Below are 21,961 nucleotides of genomic sequence, written 5' to 3'. Positions count from 1 at the left end.
TTGGTTAAGTTAGTCTAATTAGCTAAGATTCTATGGCTAATTGGATGGGTTTGATCGATTGCATGATTGTTATTGCTTAATCGAGAGCGAGTAATAGATTAGAGACGAACGTACGATCGATTGACTAATCAAATCGGCTAATATTAAATTGTCTCTTGAATTGAACTTAAGTGCACATAATTCGATCAAGTATTCGTTATTGAATTGATTGGCTTGCTTGAATCGATAGTCTAAATCGATTGTCCGAATGAATATTTTGATTGACCATTGGTGGATTGGACGTCTAGTTTGGGGGTAAATAGCACCGTTATGTGTGCAAAGCTTAATGGACAATTTCATACATTCGTATGACTATATTTGGCACCAATTACATGTATTGGCATGGAAACGGCCTTAGGCCGAGTGTTTGTACATGTATGTGCGTGTATCCGCCTATAAGGAATATGATAAATTGACTGGATTGGTTGACATCGATTGGCGTACTTGTGTGGTCATGTGATGGTTATCGTCGATCCGGGGGTTCCAGGGGACGATACTTAATATGCCTAATGTATCCGTCCCGGGGATACTAGGGGATCATTATCGTTGGCCAGGAGGTACCAAGGAACGATATCCAATATGCTTATTACATCGATCCCGGGGGTACTAGAGGGATTATGATCGTCGGCTTGAGAGTACTAGGGGACGATATCGCACATGTCCGTTCCGGGGATACCAGGAAGACTATCGGTTGTCATGACCGACAGAAATGGAACGATGCATCGTTTTACCAAAAAGAGCATCGATTGGCGAGAGCACCGGCACCCACCGACTAGTGTGCCCGATTGAATGGCATTAATCATGTCGATCGAACTGTGCGGGGTGTTCTATGGATTGATATCTATATGATATTCTACTAGTGAGTTAAATTGGGGTGACGTTGACTGTCGTATCAAGTTGTCCTTATGTTTTGTGTGGCTTCTTAGCGGGTAAGTTGCATGTGGTTAAGATATCTGTACTGTGAGATATGATTGATTGATAGGACATTACGGACGAATCAACGCCCTAGCCGGGCGTAGACGTTGACCCACTAGGATTTATTTCTCATCCCGTCGTTAAACCATTTCAGGTTCAAGATAAAGAAGCTAGCAATTCTTTAGAGTTGATGTTGAAAGGCGAGGGTGACGTAAACTCTTATTTGGAGTAGAGACGAGGTTGACCCTACCTTACTCCAAAGTATGGGGCTGATTAGTGTAGTATCTCTGTTAGGTTAAGCCATGTCAGTAATTAAAATGATGTTTTTTTTTTTTGTGATGTGTTTTTCCTGCTTTACTATCCTTATCTTATATTGTTGTCTGGTAGTATTATACGTTTTTGCATGCTTAATAAAGTATCGTGGGTTGGTAGCGTGCCCGGGACGCTATCCTCTATGACCTAAGGAATGAATTGATAGGGATGCCGCATGCTCAAGAATCGGGGTGTGACAAAAGCAGAGATTCACATTGGAAATTCTCAGCTTCTTCAGCACTAAAAATGTACTTGGGATGCTTTCTCTGCTGTTAGAAGAGTAAAATCATTCTGTGCAAGGGTTCTTGAAGATGAAGACATTAAACAAGACCGTGCTCAAACACACAGAGGTCTCCTGCCTTAGAGAAGCTTCCTCTACAAAACTACACTGGCAAAGGCGAGCATCTGGGGACAATTGCTTGGAAGAAGAGAAGTGGGTGAAAGCAATTCGATACATAGGTGGACTCAAACTTTTGTAGAGACCCCGCATTGTTCTCTTTCTTCGATTTATAGTTTGTCGAATAAATACACATGTAACCGGAATTTCACTGATCTCCAGAAAACGTCAGAATGCATCACCATTCAATTGCGTGCAGGTTTCGACCCAAAACAAAAAATAAAATTACATGCAGCAGAAAGGTTTGCTTTCTTTGATCTGATTATCTAAACAGAACATAGTTTAAGCAGACATTTTTCTGATGGCATACCAAAGTTTACACCTAAGTCTCGACATTCCTTCTGAAAATGGAGACTTTGAATTCAATATCATCATTTCTAACAAGCTCGAACACACAGACATCTCCTTCCTTTAGAGAAGTTCCTTTCTGAAACGCGCCCCAACCGGCAGAGAGCTTACCCGAGCCATGTTGTGGGTAGTACAGGAGCTTCACTGGCCATGATCCGTCCAAATGCTTAAGAGTTGCGGTTTGCATGCTTCCATTGATGCGTCCCTTAAAAAAAGCACCTCGGATATTCTGCTTAGTTCATTTTTTTATCAACAAATGAACTATGAATAAGAACATAAAAGGTATGATGACTAACACAAGAAATGTCAATATGATGACACCTTACGAGAACCATTATCTCAGGTTCTTCTCTTACCACATTATGCCCCAATAGATTATGTGATCGGATAACTACTTTGAAGGAAGGATACTGCGGCTTGTAATTGTTGGCTGCTTTGAGAGCCGACGATGCCTGAGATCGTTTAGAAGTAGAGGTACGAGAAGCCAGCATGGCGGGGCTCACCTTGCGTTTGGAATTTTCCATCCTACCTGAATGAGCCAGGCAGAGAGCATAAGAAAAAATGACACAAAGCCTATGCATTACTGATAGGCTAAGGTTCACACACTTCCTGAATCTTGTGGCAAAATCTTGGCTCCTTGATCAGTTCGGAAGCCTTTCAATTTGGAACCGGATCCAAGATTACAGTGACCATCAGCATCTTCCATCTTAGGCGGGACAAATTCGACAGTGCCGGGGTTCAATTTCTTGCTGTCAGCATACGTTAGCGAATAATCAATTTCCGTTGCGCTTTTGTCGAAAATGAGCACGTGAAAATCCAAGTCCCCCACATATTTGAAGACTAAAAAGTGGCCCTCACGGATAGAGTAATGCTCCGCAAATTCCTTCCATCCCTTTGACAACCAAACCATTTCATCCCATTTTTCCAACTCCACTCTCCAACTTCCACCGTTCGGAACCCTCAAACGCATCGTTTCGGGAAGATTCTGGCCATACTTTCTCACAAACATCTTCGGAATACGCTAGTTTCATAACGTATAAAGTCATCATAAGTGCGTAAACAAGCGGTGCCAGATTATATTTTGGCACGAGCTGACTCGAAAGAAAAGGCTAGTGCGTACAAGGCTTCGACCTTCCAAGCCTCGGTACGTCCAAAAGAATTCTTAAAGAAAAGGACTTACAAGCCTTCCAGTGTGAAGTGTGTGAGAGAGCATGATCTTGAAGAAATGAGGTGTCTCCGGTGCAAAACTTCGCCGGTGCTGTTCATCGTCTCTCCGGACACGGGAAGTCATCCCTCGAGCACAAGTTGTGTAATAGGTAGTAACGTCTGAATCTAACCTAGTTCTGTGGCTTTACATGAGCCAACTTAATTGAATGCAGGATTTAATTGGAGAAGACATTCATTTCTGGGATGACAGCAACCTTTTGGGAAGCTGTTCATCTTCTCTAAGGACGTTAAGGACGGAGAAGAGCTAGCTTGTCTCATCACTGCGATGAAGAAAAGTCAATAAGAAACTGAATGCTTTCGGAAGCACATTAAGAAGAACACATTGGGAATAGAACGCATTAAAAAAGGGACGATTTGGTAGTTGGCAGAAATTACATTAAGAATGATGCCAAAGAAGCCAAGATTTGTATGTCGCGTTAGAAATACAAAAACCGATTTTATTCCGATGTAAAACTAAAAAGAGTAAAAAAGAAAAATGTTATGACAGTCAAAACGAGTATTGCATGAAAGTTATGACACCCATACTGTTCGTAGGGCCTAAGGAGGTTTAGCGTTGGATGCCGAACTAAAGCAGGGAATTGTTTTTCTTGGTGGATCTCGGCAGGCTATCCTGTGAGGCCAAAGAAAAGATAATCCACTCAAACTCGACTGGTATTCATCACGTTTAAGGTAGTTAAACTATCATATCCTCTGCGGACTAAATATTACTTCTGGAAGAGTCTTATTGGTAATTCCTACAACCAAGAATTGGAAATTACAAATTGTATACCTGCTATCAACCGAAGAACTTTAGCCTTTGAAAATTCCTTAGCTGTGAGTCCGCAGCGATCATACTCAATTTTTTTTTTTCAGCTAATATTTAGGTAACATTCATGACTATTTTGTTCAATTTCACTCTTCGTTAGGTAAGTTGAAAAGGTGGAAGACTGTCCTCTTATGGAACTTCGTCATTCAACGTCAATGCTGGCTTTTAAAATTCGGTCTTATTATTTCAGTTAAGTGATTACTAGACTTCAATCTGAATCTACTTGTGTATTGATCACTAGAGAGCATCATTGTTTTAGGAAAAAAAAAAAAGTGACGGAAAATCCTACGAGAGCACAGATTAATTGGCAAAGGTTGTAAATGGTCATCAATTGATTTTGGACAAGAAAATAAATGGCGAGAAATTTAAAGGGAGGCAATCGGGACCAGCCATGTAAATCCAGGAAAAAGATAAAAAGCAGGAAAATAAAGACAACAATTAAAAAAAAAGAAAAAAAAATGGAGTTCTTTAATTAATTGAAGGGATTCTAGAATGAATATGCTTGTGATATTTATAGCTATCTACAAACAGTTCAAGCTTATATTGTTGTGTCTCTGCCTTCTTACGATGAGTTTGGCCCATCGAGAATATCAAGTTTAGCTCATGACAAATTAGTAAAACTAATTACTCGAGATCATGCTTTTAGTCATATTAGTACAGCAATGCTCTGAATCTTCCATCAGATTCTAATATTTAGTAGAGTAATTTAGATAGGGAATTGCACAAATTGTCTTATTTGTCAATGGTTTTTTCAAATCTAACTTGAAATCATTAGATTTTCTCTTTCCTTACCAAATGAAGGAAGTCGTAAGATTTTGAATCGTATTGGCCTTGCAAGCTGCCTAAAGCGGCACATCCAAGGTTCATCTCAATCAATGAACTCTGGTACTCAACTGCAGCTGAAAAATTGAGACTTTTAACACAAGATCGTCTCCATGCTCGCGACAGGCAGAGCAGAGCACCGCATGCTCGTTCGGATATCTCCTCGTCTTCACTTCACCGGTTGCAACTTGTTTGTTTTCCTGAATATGTATCTTGATGAATCCATATGGAGTACTCTGCCCAATGCATATTTTCAAACAGCCAGTACGAATTTCAGTGATTGCTTCGGAGACTGTATAGAGATTGTAGGACTACCAGAGGAAGCTGGTGACTAGAGCAGAGCATGAAATTATCATCTTAAAGAGATGAGATCTAATCAGTATAAAGAATCACTCCATCACCGAACTTTCCCAGATAACAGAGTTGGTGCAGGACATTCTTTCTTTCCTTTTCTAACCACCTCAAAGGGCGAGAGAAATTACTTGAAGTATTATACTAAAACCTCTGTTACTGACCAACTCAGCATATTGGCGTGAGATAAGGATTGCTTATGACCTTCTGTTTTATCGAACCCATGCTGCGGATGAGTTCGATTTATACATAGTCGAACAAAGACGCAAATATGCAAAGAGATTTGAAATTAGGCACACATGTACCCGAATTATGCAATGTGCCCTGTGTAATGTTCGCTGCTCGCCAGAGAGCATCAGGAAATGCATCACCATTCAATTAGTTGCAGCAGAAAGGTTTGCTTTCTTTGATCTGATTAACTAAACAAAACGTAGCAAACCATAACTTTTTTTTTGTATAGGCATGCCAAAGTTTACGCCTAATTCTTAACATTCCTTCTGAAAAGGGAGACTCTGAGGTCATGACCCGTCCGAACATTTAAGAGTTGCGGCTTGCATGCTTCCATTGATGCGCCCCTCAAGAAAACAGACTGGGATGGTCTGCGGAGTTGATTTTCGATCAGCAAATGATCTACGAGTAAGAACACCAAAGGTATGATAACTAAAGTAATGTTGACCAGACCAAATTTTGCACATGAGTACTATTATGTCATGATCTTTTCTTACCACATTTTGCTTCAATAGATTATGTGACCGATTGACTTCTGAGAAGAAAGGATTCTGCAGCTTGGACTTCTTGGCTGGTTCGAGAGCGTAGTTGCCCGCGAACATTGAGAAGTAGAAGTACCAGGAGCCACCATGCCGGGGCTGACCTCGCGTTTGGAATTTTCCATACTGCCTAAATTAGTCAGGCAGAGAGCATAAGAAAAAGCGATACGAAAGTGTATGCATTACTTATGGGATAAGATTCACAGACCTTCCCAATCTTGTCACTGAAGATTTGCTCCTTCATCAGTTTGGACAGTCTGTTAGTTGATCGAAATTGCATCAAGAATAACGTTGGAGGTACGGAGACTGAAATCGATAGAATTAATTCACAAAGTGATGTGCAAAGTAGCTAATGAACTTTTCTCAACAAAATGATGGGTTTTGGGCAGACGATGCCGTCAGGCCAAACACCCCCTCTAGTCGTTATAGACAGTTAGGGCAAAAGAAAAGATTATTCGCTCAAACTCAACAGGTCCAATCCATCATGTTTAAGCTAGTCAATCTTTATTTCCTTTGTCGAGTCCAGATTAGTATTTAACTTAAATTCCTGTAACTAAGAATTGAAAGTTAAACATTGGGTACCTGCTACAAACTAAACATCTTTAGCCTTTAAAAATTCCTTAGTCGTGATCCTTCATTTTTAAGGCGATTGAATATAAGTTTTTGCAGCTAATATTTAGGTAAAATGATAATTGCGTCCTTGATTATTTCCGTAAATGATCATTCTGTTTACGGACCTTCCACCGTCATTGTCGATGCTGGCTTTTAATTTTCACCCTTGATTATTTCCGTAAATGATCAATAGAGTTTAATAATCTAAATCTACTTGTCTATCGGTCACTAGAGACCAACACCTATTAGAAAATTGAAGCTTGCGGTGTCAGTATCTCTCGTTGAGTTGTCATCGAGCAGGACTTGGCTACATTTGATTCAAATCGTTCATGACTTAATCGCACTTTTTCAAATTTTAGAGCTTGATTGTACATTAAGCTATCGCTAAGAATTTTTTTACGCAATTTCCTAAAATAAAAAAGAAAAGAAAAGAAAAGAAAATAAGAGACTGGATATCGAACAATAAGAGAGTTCAAGGAAAAAGAAACCAAATGAGATGCTCAGGGTGGGCTCTAAGTAGTTATGCTGACGTGGCAAATGATAGAGGATTTGCTTATTTGGCACATTAATGGTCAATCAATTAGAAATCGGTTATCATTTTAAAAGTCGTTTATGCCTAATTTCATTAAATTATTAGCTAATGCGCACTACCATTTTCTGGGAAGGTCTATTGTCAATGAGAAAGAGGGAAATTGGAAATAGAATCACTTACCTCTGACCGTGCCTTAGTAACTTCTAGATCTCTGCGCCACTTGTAGTATCTCGCCCTTCCCTTCATCGTGACTGGACAAGTTTAAAAAGATTCAAAAAAGAAAAAAAAATAGAAATGGTGCTTCAGGCGTCGGGCAATTTGAAAGCAAAGGCAAGCGACCATAATAATAATAATAATAATAATAATAATAATATTGAGAATATCATTAATTGGATCTCACCAATTTTATGTGCATTTTTTTTATGCTGATAACTTTTGTATGGCTGTATTGAGATCACCATCCCGGTTCTCATCCAATTCGTATCCGAGCAGTCCCCTATACCGTAGTTGTGGCGTGCTCAGCGTACCATTGGAAAAGATCTTCATTTTTGGGCACTCTTCCACTACAATCCCTATCAAGGATGGAAACCTCAAGATGCAACTTGTGGTGGAGCAGAAGCATTCCAGGCTTTGCGGATCTTGGAGTGTCAACCACTTTAGCATCCCAAAAGAAATCACTTTTCCTTCTCCGTTTTCATCATTTGCCACTACTTCTCTCATTCTTTCACATTCTATTATAGTCATGTCTGTGAGATGCACCAAATTTGCGACCGCTGAAACTGTCAAGAGATGTACCAATCCGGAAGAACTCTTCACCACTAACTCCGTCAAATTCCGAAAGGATGTCACAACTGGAAATAATGTTGTCAAACCAGGACAATCGCAAACCTCAAATTTGTCGATGCTTTGAAGCACTTTTGTGATTAAATAGTCTTCTTTCCGGACTCGCTTAAGGTTGTGTAGCTTGTTCAACTTAAGTTCTTTTAAGTTTTCAAGCACCGGATGTTTTCCCTCATCCACAAGTCCTCCATCAGGGAATATATCTTCAAAGGAACTACGGAAGACCTCAAGGCTTTTTAAATTGGGAAATATCTGGAGGAGGATGTTAGAAGGGAAACCCGCCCTTTCATCATGAAAGCATGCCAATGTTAGTGCTTCTCGCTTGTCAATGTCATCAAAAAAAATTTCATTTTGTATCCTCTGAATATCTTTATCGACTAATAAATGCCTCTCTAAGGTGGGAATGTCCTGCAAGTTGTAAATATAATGAGAGCAAGTAAGTTCAACAATGTTTGACAAAATAAATCATTGCACTGTAAGGTATATTAAGTCGGTTTATTCCCATGGAACGTGGCCTTTTCCTTACAATTCATTAATTTCTAGAGCTTGCATAAAAGTATCAAGCTTCTAAAGTCGTCATACATATACAAACTACAACCAAATGCTCGTATAATTAAATAGAAAGGGAAACAACATCAAAATCCATTTCACCCAGAAAAGATCAAAAGAAAGATGGTCATCCTGTTGTGATTTGAAAAGAAATTGCTAAATGTGTGTGCCCGCTTCGCGATTTAGTCCGTTGGAAATTCACATCTATTCCATATAAAAACCTTTAAGGTCGGTACGGTTAGTTCAAGAACCATCCCGACCAAATTCATCCTTTATGAGGAATGTCTTATCTTGTCAACTGTCTTATCTTGTCAACAAGAATCTGCAGTTCCTTTGAATTTCAGGTGAGCGAGATGCGCTGCTCGTGCCACTAAAACATTTTGGGTGCCCACGAATGAAAAGTGTGTATGAGAGCACATAAGACATAGTGGGTGAATTAAAGAATAAAGAAGAAACAGAGGAAAAGCAGTTTTAATAATACCTTCTGAACCGGAAAGGACAACATATTCATTTTTTCACAATGGGTCACTCGCAATTCCTTCAAGAATGGCCGATGCAAAGTGAGCAAGTTAGGGCAGAAGCTCTTGAGTTGTGGCATATCATGTAATACCGGAGAAGTCAATACTGGGAAAAGAAATTGAGCAGCAATAGAGTGTGGACTGTCATCTCCACTCGCGCTCGAGACTATTTCCTCAGGTCCACAAGACTCCACTCGAAGTTCCTCAAGTTGGGTTAGACTTGTAGCCACCCAATGTGGAAACAAAATTTCAAGGTTCTTACAGTTCTGAGCCTCCACTTTCTGCAAGTATTTAAAAGTGAAAGTTCCTTGAGGGCCGCAGGTCCATATTTTGCTCAATTTGTCCATGTGGGAGAGAACTATCGATTTAAGCATGGGAAATTGTACCTGCCATATTGAGAAAAATGGCGCAGTGAATATGATTACACCGACTTATGATCTCAAAGACGAAATTTCCAAACTACCCTAGCTCTCACAAACCATGAGACTTCTACAGCTTGTTAGTTACACATAGAGGGAGGGTCGTAGATGCTTTCTATTTACAAATAACAGAAAAAACAATAATTAGGCAAAAGAATCTGTAAGAAAAAAGGCTCCAAAAAAGGGAAAAAGTGTAGTGACCTGATCAGCTGGTACGTGTTAATGGCCTTTTGAAGCAATGATGCGTATCATAACAAACTCCGTAAAGAAATTAGCATGTTCATTAATTCAATGAAAACAAATTTGAAAATTGCTTTCAGTTCTGCAAGACGGCAATCTCTCTTAAATTCTATCGAATGAATTTTGCAATTCTTTGAAATTTAGAAATGTATCTTGTTTCAATTTATAGTCAATAGTACATGGAACATTGACTTTTAATTGGCAATCCCGAAATTTATTACTGGCAATGCTTTCTCCATCCAAAATTTTGAAAGTTCCTATGACAACTTCTCGGACTCTCCAATTCGCCGATCACACATAAATGCACTGTTTTAGTTCAGTGAGCGCACATATACATATATATATATATATATATATATATATCCCCTATTTTTGATAACGCAACAAAGTATACGGTAAGAATTCTTGGATTTATTTGCTTCAAGTTGAAGATGCAATTCATTTTCAGTTGACCTTCTTGGAGAAAACTAATTCTTCATTTGTGATTCATTGATTTATAATTGGTAACCAATTACTGAAGTCGGTATACAATTATGAAGTTTTAGTTGGTGCTGACCCTTTCTTGTTTTTTTTTTTTTTGGTTTGTTTTGTGTGTGTGTGTGGGGGGGGAGAGGAGGAAGGGAAGCCAAGAGTTGGTGTTGACACTTAAACTACAATATTCTAAAGCCTACAATACGTAACCAACTTCTTATCCTTGACTGTGCCATGTGTCGAGGATTTTGGAGTTTTATTTGGGTGTGTGGAGGCAAAAATAAAACGAAAACAAAGTGGATGTTGCATTTGCACTGGAACTGAAATTGTTTGTTTCATGTGACGAGTGCAACGCGCGCCATTCCATTTCCAAATTCCAATTACTGGTTCCATCCATACTTCGATTTGACAAGATAATTAATCATAACACCAAAGCATTGGGTTAAGACAAAGAACGCTAACCTGTGGAGTGAAGAGGGAAGGGGTATCCTGATCAACCTGCATCCAAGAATGCCAAGTCAAACTTCTCATCTCGGGGCAGTGGGCAATGGTCAACACTGTTAAGCTAGGACAATCCAGCGTATGATTCTTTCCTGAGAGGAAACTAGTTAAATTGGGCAAGCATTCCAGCGTCATCATATAGAGCATCGGGAATGTGATCTTCTCCACCACGCTTACATGCCCTTCTTCCTCTGCGATCACTTCTTCCATTTCACCACACTCCTTTATTTCAATCTCGCGTAGATTTGCAAGGCATTGAGCCATCGATGGAGTGAAAGCATATATCAAGTTGCTGCAATTATAAAGGGTCAGAGAAAATAGAGAACTGAAGCGCATCGTTCCTTGAAGATCTTTGTTCCATAGTTGCCTCAACTTCGGTAGATTGACCAAGCCCAAATCTTGTAGCTGAGGCAGCACCCGACTGATTTCCACAAGCTCAAGCCCTTCAAGATCGAATATTTCTTCCAAAGACTCGCAATTGCACACTTGCAACGTTGTCATTTTCTCTAAAACAAGCATCAATTTGGATGGAATAGCGTTAACAAATGATGGACAATTATCCACCGCCAGTCTTTCTAATTGCCAAGATGACTTGATAGGATTGAGTTCACTATGCCACTTTCCAATCAGCTTAGGGAACTCAGACAGCCACATAAACTTTACTCTAGCAATCGTAGCCTGTTAGAAATGCATCATTAAAGGTAAACTTATAGTTAGCAAAAAATAATTACTCTATAGGTAATTAAGACTATCCAATTGCACAAAATTTGATAACTGATGCATACCATTTCTTCAAACATATTTTGGATAGTGGTGTTGAGGTTTTCCTTCCAAAACCACACTTCATGTTGAGGCTTTGGATCTGCTTGTGTTTCTACTTGTATTCTCTCCAGCTTTGGCGCAACTATTGGTCCTTTGGAGAAGGACTGCATGTTGGGACATCCACTCACCATGACATCTTCCAAGAGAGGGAACACCAAAGTGTATTCGCTTGAGCTAAAACAACTCAACCTTGTCAACCCATCAAGTTGTATGTGCTTCAACTGATTGAAAGTCACTGCATACCCCTCCTTGCCCCCATCGTCACTAATAACTTCTTTCAACATTTTACAATTTCGTATCCTCAACTCTATGAGTTCCGCCAGGTTTTTAGCCATGGTCGGTGTGAACATACTTGATAGACCATCACAATGTGACACATCTAGAGTCTTTAGATGTTGAAAGTATCTTGACGAGGGTAATAGCTCATGACTTGGGTCTTCTACGGCTTCCACATTTCTGCTCAGCTTCTCTAGATGAGATTCGCATAGAACGAGCTTTTCCAAGTTGGTTAAACTCTGAATAAAAAGACACATGGATATTGCATATTCCTCCGAGAGATGACGAAGCTCTAGAACCCTAAGCGTGCAGAAGAATTCTTCACCACGAAAATCCCCATGCCATATCTCCATCTGTCCGGATAAATCCAATCTTAGCTCTCGTAGATTTGGGAATGCACCCTGAGAAGATAGTCAAATCAGAGTCCGAAGTCGGCTTAGTTAAATGAGTACTCGTGTCATGGTATAAGTCCTGCACATCTCACATAATATCTACATTTTTTAATATGTTGAGTCGGTGATTCAACGAAAGAAAATGTGCCCTCATGCAATAGACACTATCATTGATCTTTTATATTTGACTTGTATCCGTATTTGAACTTAATTAGATCTGTACATTCCCGTTTCTATAAGAAACATCCGTTGTGAAAATAACGTCTCGATCAATTATAATCACAATTCCAATAAATTCATATATCAATGCAAACAAAAATGTCACGTCTTCCCTTTTTAGCATAACATCAGTCATCTTAATAGGGCTCAAATTAGAAAACACTCGTGCCTGGTAAGATCAAACCGCATGCCACGTGTTTTCAATCTTTATGGTACTTAAGAGACTAAACTATCGGAATTAGCCAAAACCATTTTTTCAAGGGGGATAATGGCTATGCATTCTGTCAATACTTGAAGAACATATGATGTTTCCATGTTATACTATTTCTGTGGATTCAAAGAGAGTCGTATAGTTTACATCTCCGTATGTGGAATTATTTGTATGATATGCTTGGCTGTGACCATAATCTTCACTTCAAATAATCACAATCGAAGCAAAACAAATAATCCTAAGTCGTACCTTTTCCAACAAGAAGAGAGGCTGTTTCTGTAGTGGCATCTCATTCTCAATTTGGGAAGCGAGTATCTCCACTTTGTTACAGCCATGCACCGCCAAAGTCTTCAATGCTGGCCAATCTAAAGCATGTGTTCCCGTGTAGATGCACTTTAACTCTGTCATATGCTCGAGCTTGAGGGAGGTTAACTTTGGGAAGACAACCCCAAGAACTGGTCCTTCCGTCCCGATGAGTTCTTTAATGCCACATGCACTGATCTCCAACTCCTCCAGTTGGATAAGATCTATCGCTACTGAGGTTGGAAATAGAGAGGTGAGACCCTTGCAATTGGAAACAGTAACAGAATGGAGACACTGGAATTTGACTTGATGGTGGAGCTCCTTATCCCATACACACTTCAACTGTGGCAATTCATGTAACACCAGCTTTTTTAATTGGGAACGAACACCAGGATTCCCATCTAGAGGATTCAGAGACTGAAGTTCAAAAACAGCTTCAAGCGAACCACAATAAGATACATCCAAACTTTCCAGGCTCCAAAGCCGTCCAACAATGCAAGAAGGAACAATGTTCACTAGCTTATTGCATTCCGACACCTCAAGTGATTTTACATTGTGGAAAGAATCCGCAGCAGTTTGATTGTCCCATATCATTTCGATATTATCCATGCCCCAGATCTCTAATGTCTCCAAGCGAGGAAACGCAACCTATGGTGTTCACTCACAAAATTGGTGATCCATTTAAATTACAAATTCATGTACTTCCAAGATGTTAATATAAATGAGTTGCCAGGGGGAGAGGGGGAATTATTAGGTTGCATAAAAGAAAAGAAAAAAAGAGAAAAAAAAATTAAGCACATGGAGAAGTCAAACTACATGTAATAAAACAAATGCTATTAATGTGAGCTAAGCATATATTTTTTACAGTGGGCAAGATGGTAATTTGGATATGCCCATATTTTGTATTGGACAGACACCACACGAAAACGAAAAGAGAGGCCTTTCTGTATGTGTTTTGACATATAAATGCAGTAAGAAATATTTGAAAACAAAAAGGACGATATTCCTCAACCTTGGCATATACTTGAATCAAATTATCGAAGATAGTCATAAATCTCTCATCATAGGTGGTTAAAAATATCTAAGAAAATCGACGTATTAATCCAATTTTACAGCCTATTTGGCTGAATAACAATGTTATTTGTGAACGTTAATTCAGAGTGAACCCACTTGTTCATGCTTGCAGTGCCAAGCCAGCCGTACATGCCAAATCGCTGAGACATTTACATTCTTTGTCAAAATCAGAAAGCCGTTCATCTAGCGTGATTTATCAGTTATTTAGATTAACAACAATACTTAATTTAAGATATTTTCTTTTGGATGTTGCTAACTGATAACGAACGCAGATCATTAATTAACTGATTATTCTTTCTCTCATTATTAGGTAATTAGCAGCATCCTCATGCATTGTGCGGGTGTGGATTTTTTGTTTTCTGAAATATAGGTATTTGTATTTTAGTATAAATGATTAGAATCGTATGAATCTCCCTCTTTTTTTAAAAAAAATTAAAAAGATGTTAAATTCTTAGTTACTATTACGTAAAACGTAGAGACTAGATAATGGTATAAAATCCTTATTGTCGTAGTTATATTTCAAAGGGACATCGTATCCATAACTGATAATATTATGCTAATGTTGAGTATGGGGCCCAAAAATAGTTTTCCTTGCAAGGAGGATGATCAACATCTTGTAATTGGAAGTTTACAGTGATATTAATTAAGGACTTTTTGGGGAGCGCTTCATAACAATATAATTATATAAGTTTTTCAATGACATTCTCATTCGATGACGACCTGACAACAGTATAACGTTCAGAAAATTGGCCATACTGTTTGTCACAACAATAGCTGGCCAGAAAATTTTGAATATTTGGTCAAAGTGCATAACTTATAAAGAAATGAAATTTATTACCTGGGTGATTAAAAATTGTAGTTTAAGTTACAAAATCCATTACTATTTAGTTACACTGACTGAATTCAACCCCGTAATTTGAGAATTAACAACTGAACTCCTTGAAGATTAGGTATCCGACTTTTATATCTGTAGTGATTTTCTTTAAATTCTCTCAATTCAACTTCGAAGGCAATTTGGATTGTAACTTTACTTTGACTTATCCAGAATGCAATCAATTTTAACCAAACTTGACTTCGTAAGTAATTTAGTAAGTTTTTGCTCTTGTTATGCTTTGCCTGCTGTATAACTATTTATTTGCTTAGCGTAATTAGTAATTACGTGGGCCTGACAATGATTTATACGCCTATATCTTTCTTCGTAATTTTTTTTCAATAGTTCGTGTGATTGATCCAACTCTTGCTTTCTTGGGATTGGCGTGAATTGAAACTTGCTAATTGTTTGTAGTGGCATATGGGAACTTGCAATGCTCAGCATGCAAACTTCCGCAATACAATTAGCACATACAAGTGATGCCAAGTATTTTACTCCGACAGTTCTTGTCATATTTAATATTTTGACCTAACTAGAATTACGTACCTCATGATTGAAGAGGGCAGTGGCGTGTGATTTAACATGATCCTGATTCCTAGCGTCTCGTGAACCTGCCATCAATTTTTTATACGATGGAAAGAATGTCATTATTTGTATTTCAAAAGATGCCAAGAAGATCTTCATTGATGAAAATAACAAATCAATCTTACACTTTTTTGCAGAGAAGCACGTCAAACTTTCCAACAAAATTAATTCCAAATCAGTCAACATTGGGAATACTAGAATTTCTGATGTTTCCGTTTCCAACCCTTCTTCCTCCAAAATGATCGCCTCCATCTTCTTGCAATTGAGCACGCATAGTTCTCTCAATTGTGCTAGAGATTTTACCATTGATGCCAAAAACAGAAACCTGAGGCTGTCACAGCCCACCACCTTTAGCTTTGTTAAACGATGGAATCCCACTATTCCACAAGGATTCTTGTTCCATAGGCACCTCAAGCTCGGCAAGTCCCATAACTCCAAGGTGGTTAGCTCGGAAGGAGTCTCAATATTTCCGCTCGCACTTGGTCCGTCAAGGTCAAAAACTTCTTGCACCGAAACGCAATTTTTGATAGTTAAAGTGTGCAGCTTATGTGAATTTACCAGCGACCTGAAGTTGAAAACCTTCGAGAGAGATTTGCACCCCAACAGCTCAAGAGATTGAAGATTGCTCAGTTCCACTGCAGATTCTTCGCTCCATATAGTTTCCAGATTGGGAAGTCCAGACATAGTCAAGGTCTGCAAGGATGGGATTGAAACCTGGCGGACAAACCCATCAACGGTAGCATTAGAAAAGACAAGCTGGATTTTATACGTACTATTAGCAGGTTGTTCATGACTTTCGCATTTACAAAAATATTTGATAAACAAAAGCTACTTTACGATCCTGAAAGACAACCCCTCGGTTTTACTTTTTATTTACAGTATAAGAAGGGATGTTGTTACAGTTAGATTTTGTTTGCGATTTACTAATGACAACGGGAATTAATGAACCATAAAGCAAAAAGTAGTTTCAAGATAAATTACTTCTTAAAAGTTGCACTAGTCCTGCTAGGAACTAATTTACTGTCTCACAGGGAAAGATTACTACCAAGAAGTAATTTAGCGGTTTCAAAGAGTAATTTAATGCTTCACAAGGAAAAATAACTATCATAATAGTCTAATTACTCAAGTAACTTCCTCCTGTCACCCCTGGACCCTCCAAACTAATTTATGCATGAAATATCATATTTTTATCCAACGATGTCCAATAAGGTATTGTATCTTATCCAATGACACGACGATGTTCTCATTACTTATTATATATGGTCATATCTTCTCACAATGGTAATAATCAGTATTTCTTTATGGCTATGTATTTCCTCCTGTCATCAGTATTAACTTTTTCGGGGCATGGATCGTCTCCCACGATCCTTACAACAACATGAAATGTTGCTCGAAATCCCCATCTGTGCAACACATTTAACTTCTCTGTGGTTCGTTCATTGGACTACTAGAAAATGCAAAACAAGATAACTAGTTCTAAGATTAAAGGAAACTAATTATAATCAACGAAAAGATGTAAAACAAAAGATATATGACTATCGTTATCATCGCCATCGTCCTTGTAATCTTTTCATTGCTATTTTTTTTTTCATCGTATTGTTCTTTTCCTAGCATCAAAAGGAGGTAATGATCTAACAAAAATTAATGCTGACATGTAATAGAAACGTTAAGAAGAACAACAACAACAGTTTTGTGAAAGACTGCTTATGAAACATTGTTTAGTACACTTTATTCAGAATATTTCATTTTTCAAGGTACATATTGCGTATGACATGAAGATAATCAATGTATTAGAAGCTATAGAGTTTCCTTAATTAGTTTCTCAACAACTGCTCCCGGGGGCCCTGAGGCACTCTTTAACAGAATTCTAATATTAATTGTATTAATAACAATAGTAACAATGCCTTTACTCAACTTTGCTATATTCATTTAGCAACTTTTACTAATTTAATCTGCCGGAAAAAGAGTAATTTGAATTTTTAAAAAAAATCTCAGGTTGGCGTGCTTATCTTTCATATAATAACAAAGTTTTAGCTAACTGAATCTAGTGGAATCCATTTAACAAATCTATGAAATTGCTTTATCATTGAATACTTTATTGCCAAAATTCCTTTCAGTTTTGCTTCATGAACCCTATTAACATAAGTATACTTGCAGGATGTAAGTAAAAAGTAACTCATGACCCATCCCAAACTAAGTTTATGTGGAATTCACACAATCAGTTGGATTTCTACAAAATGAAGAGAAACAGAAGATTGGTTTATCTAATGGACAACGAAGGCACCAATGGATAAGGTAAATTGGAACCGAATGAACTGAAAATAACAATATGAATATGCATTATGATCTATGTTACATCTAATTGGCAATTAATAAATACTATTTTCTTTTGATAGAAAGTTACCTGTTGCCCGTTGAAAAATACGGCTTGAGTGGCAGCTTGGTTTTCTGATGAACTACTCAAAGGAGCACTCCCGGTGGATAAAAAGTTTTTTATACCCGGCAAGTCACGAAACTCCAATGCACGCAAATTACGCAACTCAACTTTGCCACCTTCATCAGCTTCTCCAATCTCCCGCATCAAGTCGCACTCGATAACTCCGATCTTTTCAAGCTGTGGAAGTTCTCTCAGTAATGAACAAGGAAACAAAACTTCCATTTTGAAACAACGCTTGACTCGTACTTTTTTCAATGTACGGAAGGACGTGGACGAGAGATGGCTGTGGCATATCTTCTCCATGTTGATCAGATCTTCGAGAACTAATGACTCCAACCTCTTAAAAGCAGTGGAGGAAGGCCATTGGAGGATGTAATGGACGGAGGGACCATTCTCGACATGTAGATGCTTCAATTTTGGAAAACCTTCTAGGGATAACTCGCAAATACTTTTAGGTTTGTTCAATCCATCCAAATACAGATCATCAGTTTTGTCCAAGATAGTTCGTACACATCCTTTGTGGAGAATATCATTCGCTGGATTCAACTTGAGCTTCAATGCCGTTGATGTTTTGTATTCGCTTGACGAGTGCCATGTACTGCCTATCTGGATTCTGTATTTGGTTAATTTTTGTAGGTTTAAATCCTCGGGCAGGACATTCGGATCAGGAATTGATACGTGTAGAGAGTAGAGATTCTTCATGTTATTCAACTCAATAAGGCAGGCATTACTTGGTGGAGTTTGCTCCATGGCATTCCATTGATGAAAGCTATTCTCCACATATAACTCCTCCAATTTGATCAAGCTTCCTAGCACACCTGGTTCGATTACCTGAAGCCTCAAGCAATGGTTCAAGTCTAATAGCCTCAGCTCTACCAATTGCCCGATTTCTTTCGGCAATCGATGAATTTTGGAGTTCGCAAAGCTGAGAATTTGTAGCCCTTTTAGGTTGCCAAGACTGGCTACATCCTCTATCGAACAGCCATCCGGACATAAGGTGTGTAAGTTCTCCAAGAGTTGAAACGACAATGGCGAATGAATGAGATGTATCCCCGTGAGATTTAGGACCGCGAGTTTCCTCATAGAATTGAAATATGAATCCGGAACATCAAGAGGTTTATTGTTCGTGAACAACAAAAACATCTGCATTTCGGGGCAATCTATTTCTTCAGGAAGCTCCTCCATGTCAACGTAGGGAAAGCATGTTGCCCTACAACTTTTGAGCTTGTCCTTCGACCACTCTGTTATCAACCTATCTTTCTCTTTCAACACAAGAAAAGGGTTATCTCTGGAAGCAACCGAGGCGACAAACTCACGAACCAAGTCATGTATTTTGAAACCATGAACATCTCCATCCTCTAACAAGAGGGAGGAGTCTTGAAGAGTACGGATGGATGATGCCAAACTTTCTCTAGCTTCTTCCATGCTCTTGTCTTCTCGAAATAACCCCAAACCCACGCCATACCTCACCAAGTTTTCAAGAGATGGCTTAGAGACGCCACACACAACACAGAGCCGTAATAGTGACTTCACATCCTCGCCTTTTAAATGGTCATAACTCAATTGCAACATCTTATTTACTTTCTCACCAATTCCCTCGTTTTTAGACAGCTTGAGTTGTTTTAAAACATTCTTCCATCCGGATAAATTAGCGTGTTTAAGAAGTTTGGCCATTTGGACAATTAGGAAAGGCAAACCTGCACATTTATGGAGTGCTTTCTCCACCAAGGGTTTGAACTCTTCGTCGCAAACTTTGTCTCCAACATAACTCTGAAACAATCTTCTTGCCTCTTCCTCCTGCAGCTCCCCAAGAAGTAAGGGGTCGTCGCAGCCCATTTCCGCTTGCAAGACATCTCGATCTCTTGACGTCAACAGCAACTTGCATCCTATGACTCTGTTATCATGACCGCAAGGAATGCCGACTGATTTCAAGTCCAGCGGCTCCCACAAGTTGTCCAGTATTATGAGCACCTTCTTCTTCTTCTTCTTCCTCTCCTCATCATTTTCTTCTTTCGTCCTCTCCTCATCTTCCAACCTCTCGCGCAGAAGCTTCGCTCGCAAGCTGACATTCTCTTCCTTCTTTATGTCACTAAGGCCCAACCCGTGCGCGATCTCTCCTTGAATCCTCTTGATGTCTGGATTTTCCGACACGTCGGCCTTAGCGACCAGATGGAACGACCTCTCTTCCCTTATTTTTCTTTCAACCTCTTCCAAAAGGGTGGACTTGCCGATCCCGCCCATCCCATAAACCCCAACCACGCTGTTGCGGTTATCAGCAAGAGCGGCCATGATTTTACGTTTGATCGAAGCTCTGGATTCGAAGACGCCATCGTCCTTGGCAGAAGGAGCGGAGACTGCAGTGACATTCCCCGGAGCAGGATCAATGGAGGAGATGTCCCTGAATTCACTGCATTCTCGAGCGAGTCGCTGAAGGAGCTCGATCTTATCCTTGGCCTTTCTGCTGAACTGATAGCGACAATTGGGGTCGGGAAGAGTCCCGTAGCAGCAACTCTTACTCGCTTTTTCGAACTCTTCCAACAGCTCTCTCGCCTCCTTCAAGGCCTTCTCTGCACTCTCGTGCCAATCGGTGACTAGACTGTAGACCGTCCGAATATTGTTTCTGGCCACTTCGACGGCATTGTGGATCCTCTCAGCCTCGTACGTCAGCTTCCCGACTTCCTTCCAAAGATCCTGGGCGTAGCTCTTGGAGGAGATCACGTATCCGAATTGGCGCTTGACAGGAACAACTACCCACTTCAAGACATCCCATGCAAAAGATGCAACAGGAATGGCAGGATCGATCGACATTTTGCTTTGATTTTTTCTTATCGAGAAAGAAAGAGCGATAAAACGGGGAGACAGTGAAGAAGAATAAGAAGGATGGTTTGGCCGAGGAGAAGAAAGAGCGAAACAGAGCAAGAATGATTGAGAGAAGGAGAGGGGAATAAGATTTGAGCGTAGAAATGGATGACGAATCAACGGGTGAGCTTCAGTTCTGGAGATCCAACGATTTAAAATAAAAGAAAGACCGCAGTGGGTCCCATCTGTCAAGCCACCAACGTGGACTTGCAAACCATATGTTAAACGTTGCCGTGAGTGCTGTAATTTTCAAATCACAGCTGAAGGGCCAAACTGTTTTAGGAACATTCATTCAAGAATCTCGGAAATTCGACATGGCATGGCACTTGTTATTTCAAAATCTTATGGCGCTCAAATGGTCTTTGAAAAAGTTATATACTAATTATGATTCTCAAGTGAGTATCATACATAAATCATGACACTTAGTGATTCAAAAAAGATTATAATACTTAAGTAATCGCCGCATAAAAATTATGATATTTGTATCTCCCATTTGATTATTTCTCTGCTTGACCGATCACAAACACCAATATCTAAGTCTCTTCCCTTTGCTCCACTGTTAAATGGTCACGTACTAATATCTAATTAATCTTGACCGTTAGGTGACAATGTGTCTTGACTTTTCATTTATCATATTCCGAATTTTGAGAGGTTTATTGACAGAAAGCACCTCAAATCAATCCTTTAAGTGGAAAAAAAAAAAACTCAGTTCATAAGGAAATATTGAAGTTGTTTAATTATTTTGCCAACCATAAGTGTTAGATTAGAATATGTGAAATTACTCCTTAATCTGTATATCCATTATGACAATTCGAAAAGGTTACGCCTAATTTTTAAAAATAATGTTTTGACTAATTAAAGTCATCGGGGACGTTCACTTTGTAATTAAGGTGATAAGGACCTTTTGCATAGTAACTACCTAATATATGGAGAATAAGTGCACATACTAGGAAAAAAAATTACCATATGAAGTTAGCATTCTCCTAAAGTACGCAATTGTTTTCGCTACAATCCAGGGCCATAGGTGTGGAGGTTAAGCCAATGAAATATCCTGCAAAATCAGTTAAGCTTAGGCCCCTGCGTAGCCGACTCTAACTCAAATAGCATGCACGCAATTTGTGGGATTCAAACGAATGATTCCCCAGTTTCGAGCTGAAACTTTCGCTATGCCTCAACCAACTGCACCAATCCTGGAGTTAAGTAAGCATGACATTTTTTTAGTAACGAGCAATTTTACTTTACATTCC

General features: G+C 39.1%; 1 protein-coding gene across 1 annotated transcript; it reads right to left on the bottom strand.

Annotated features, from left to right (window-relative positions):
- Positions 1-7,547: 7,547 nt before the first annotated feature.
- Positions 7,548-20,673, bottom strand: LOC125315328. Its single transcript, XM_048279779.1, has 6 exons — positions 20,211-20,673; positions 12,106-12,198; positions 11,451-12,002; positions 10,627-11,343; positions 8,998-9,420; positions 7,548-8,375 (listed from the first exon to the last, which is right to left on the bottom strand). The coding sequence occupies exons 1-6, from the start codon at positions 20,661-20,663 to the stop codon at positions 7,548-7,550; spliced, it is 3,066 nt and encodes a 1,021-aa protein (XP_048135736.1). The 5' UTR covers positions 20,664-20,673.
- Positions 20,674-21,961: the final 1,288 nt, after the last annotated feature.

The sequence above is a fragment of the Rhodamnia argentea genome, chromosome 5, assembly GCF_020921035.1.
Source record: "Rhodamnia argentea isolate NSW1041297 chromosome 5, ASM2092103v1, whole genome shotgun sequence".
Lineage (NCBI taxonomy): Eukaryota > Viridiplantae > Streptophyta > Magnoliopsida > Myrtales > Myrtaceae > Rhodamnia > Rhodamnia argentea.
Note: the sequence above shows the minus strand (reverse complement) of the source record. Positions and strands in the feature narration are given on the sequence as shown.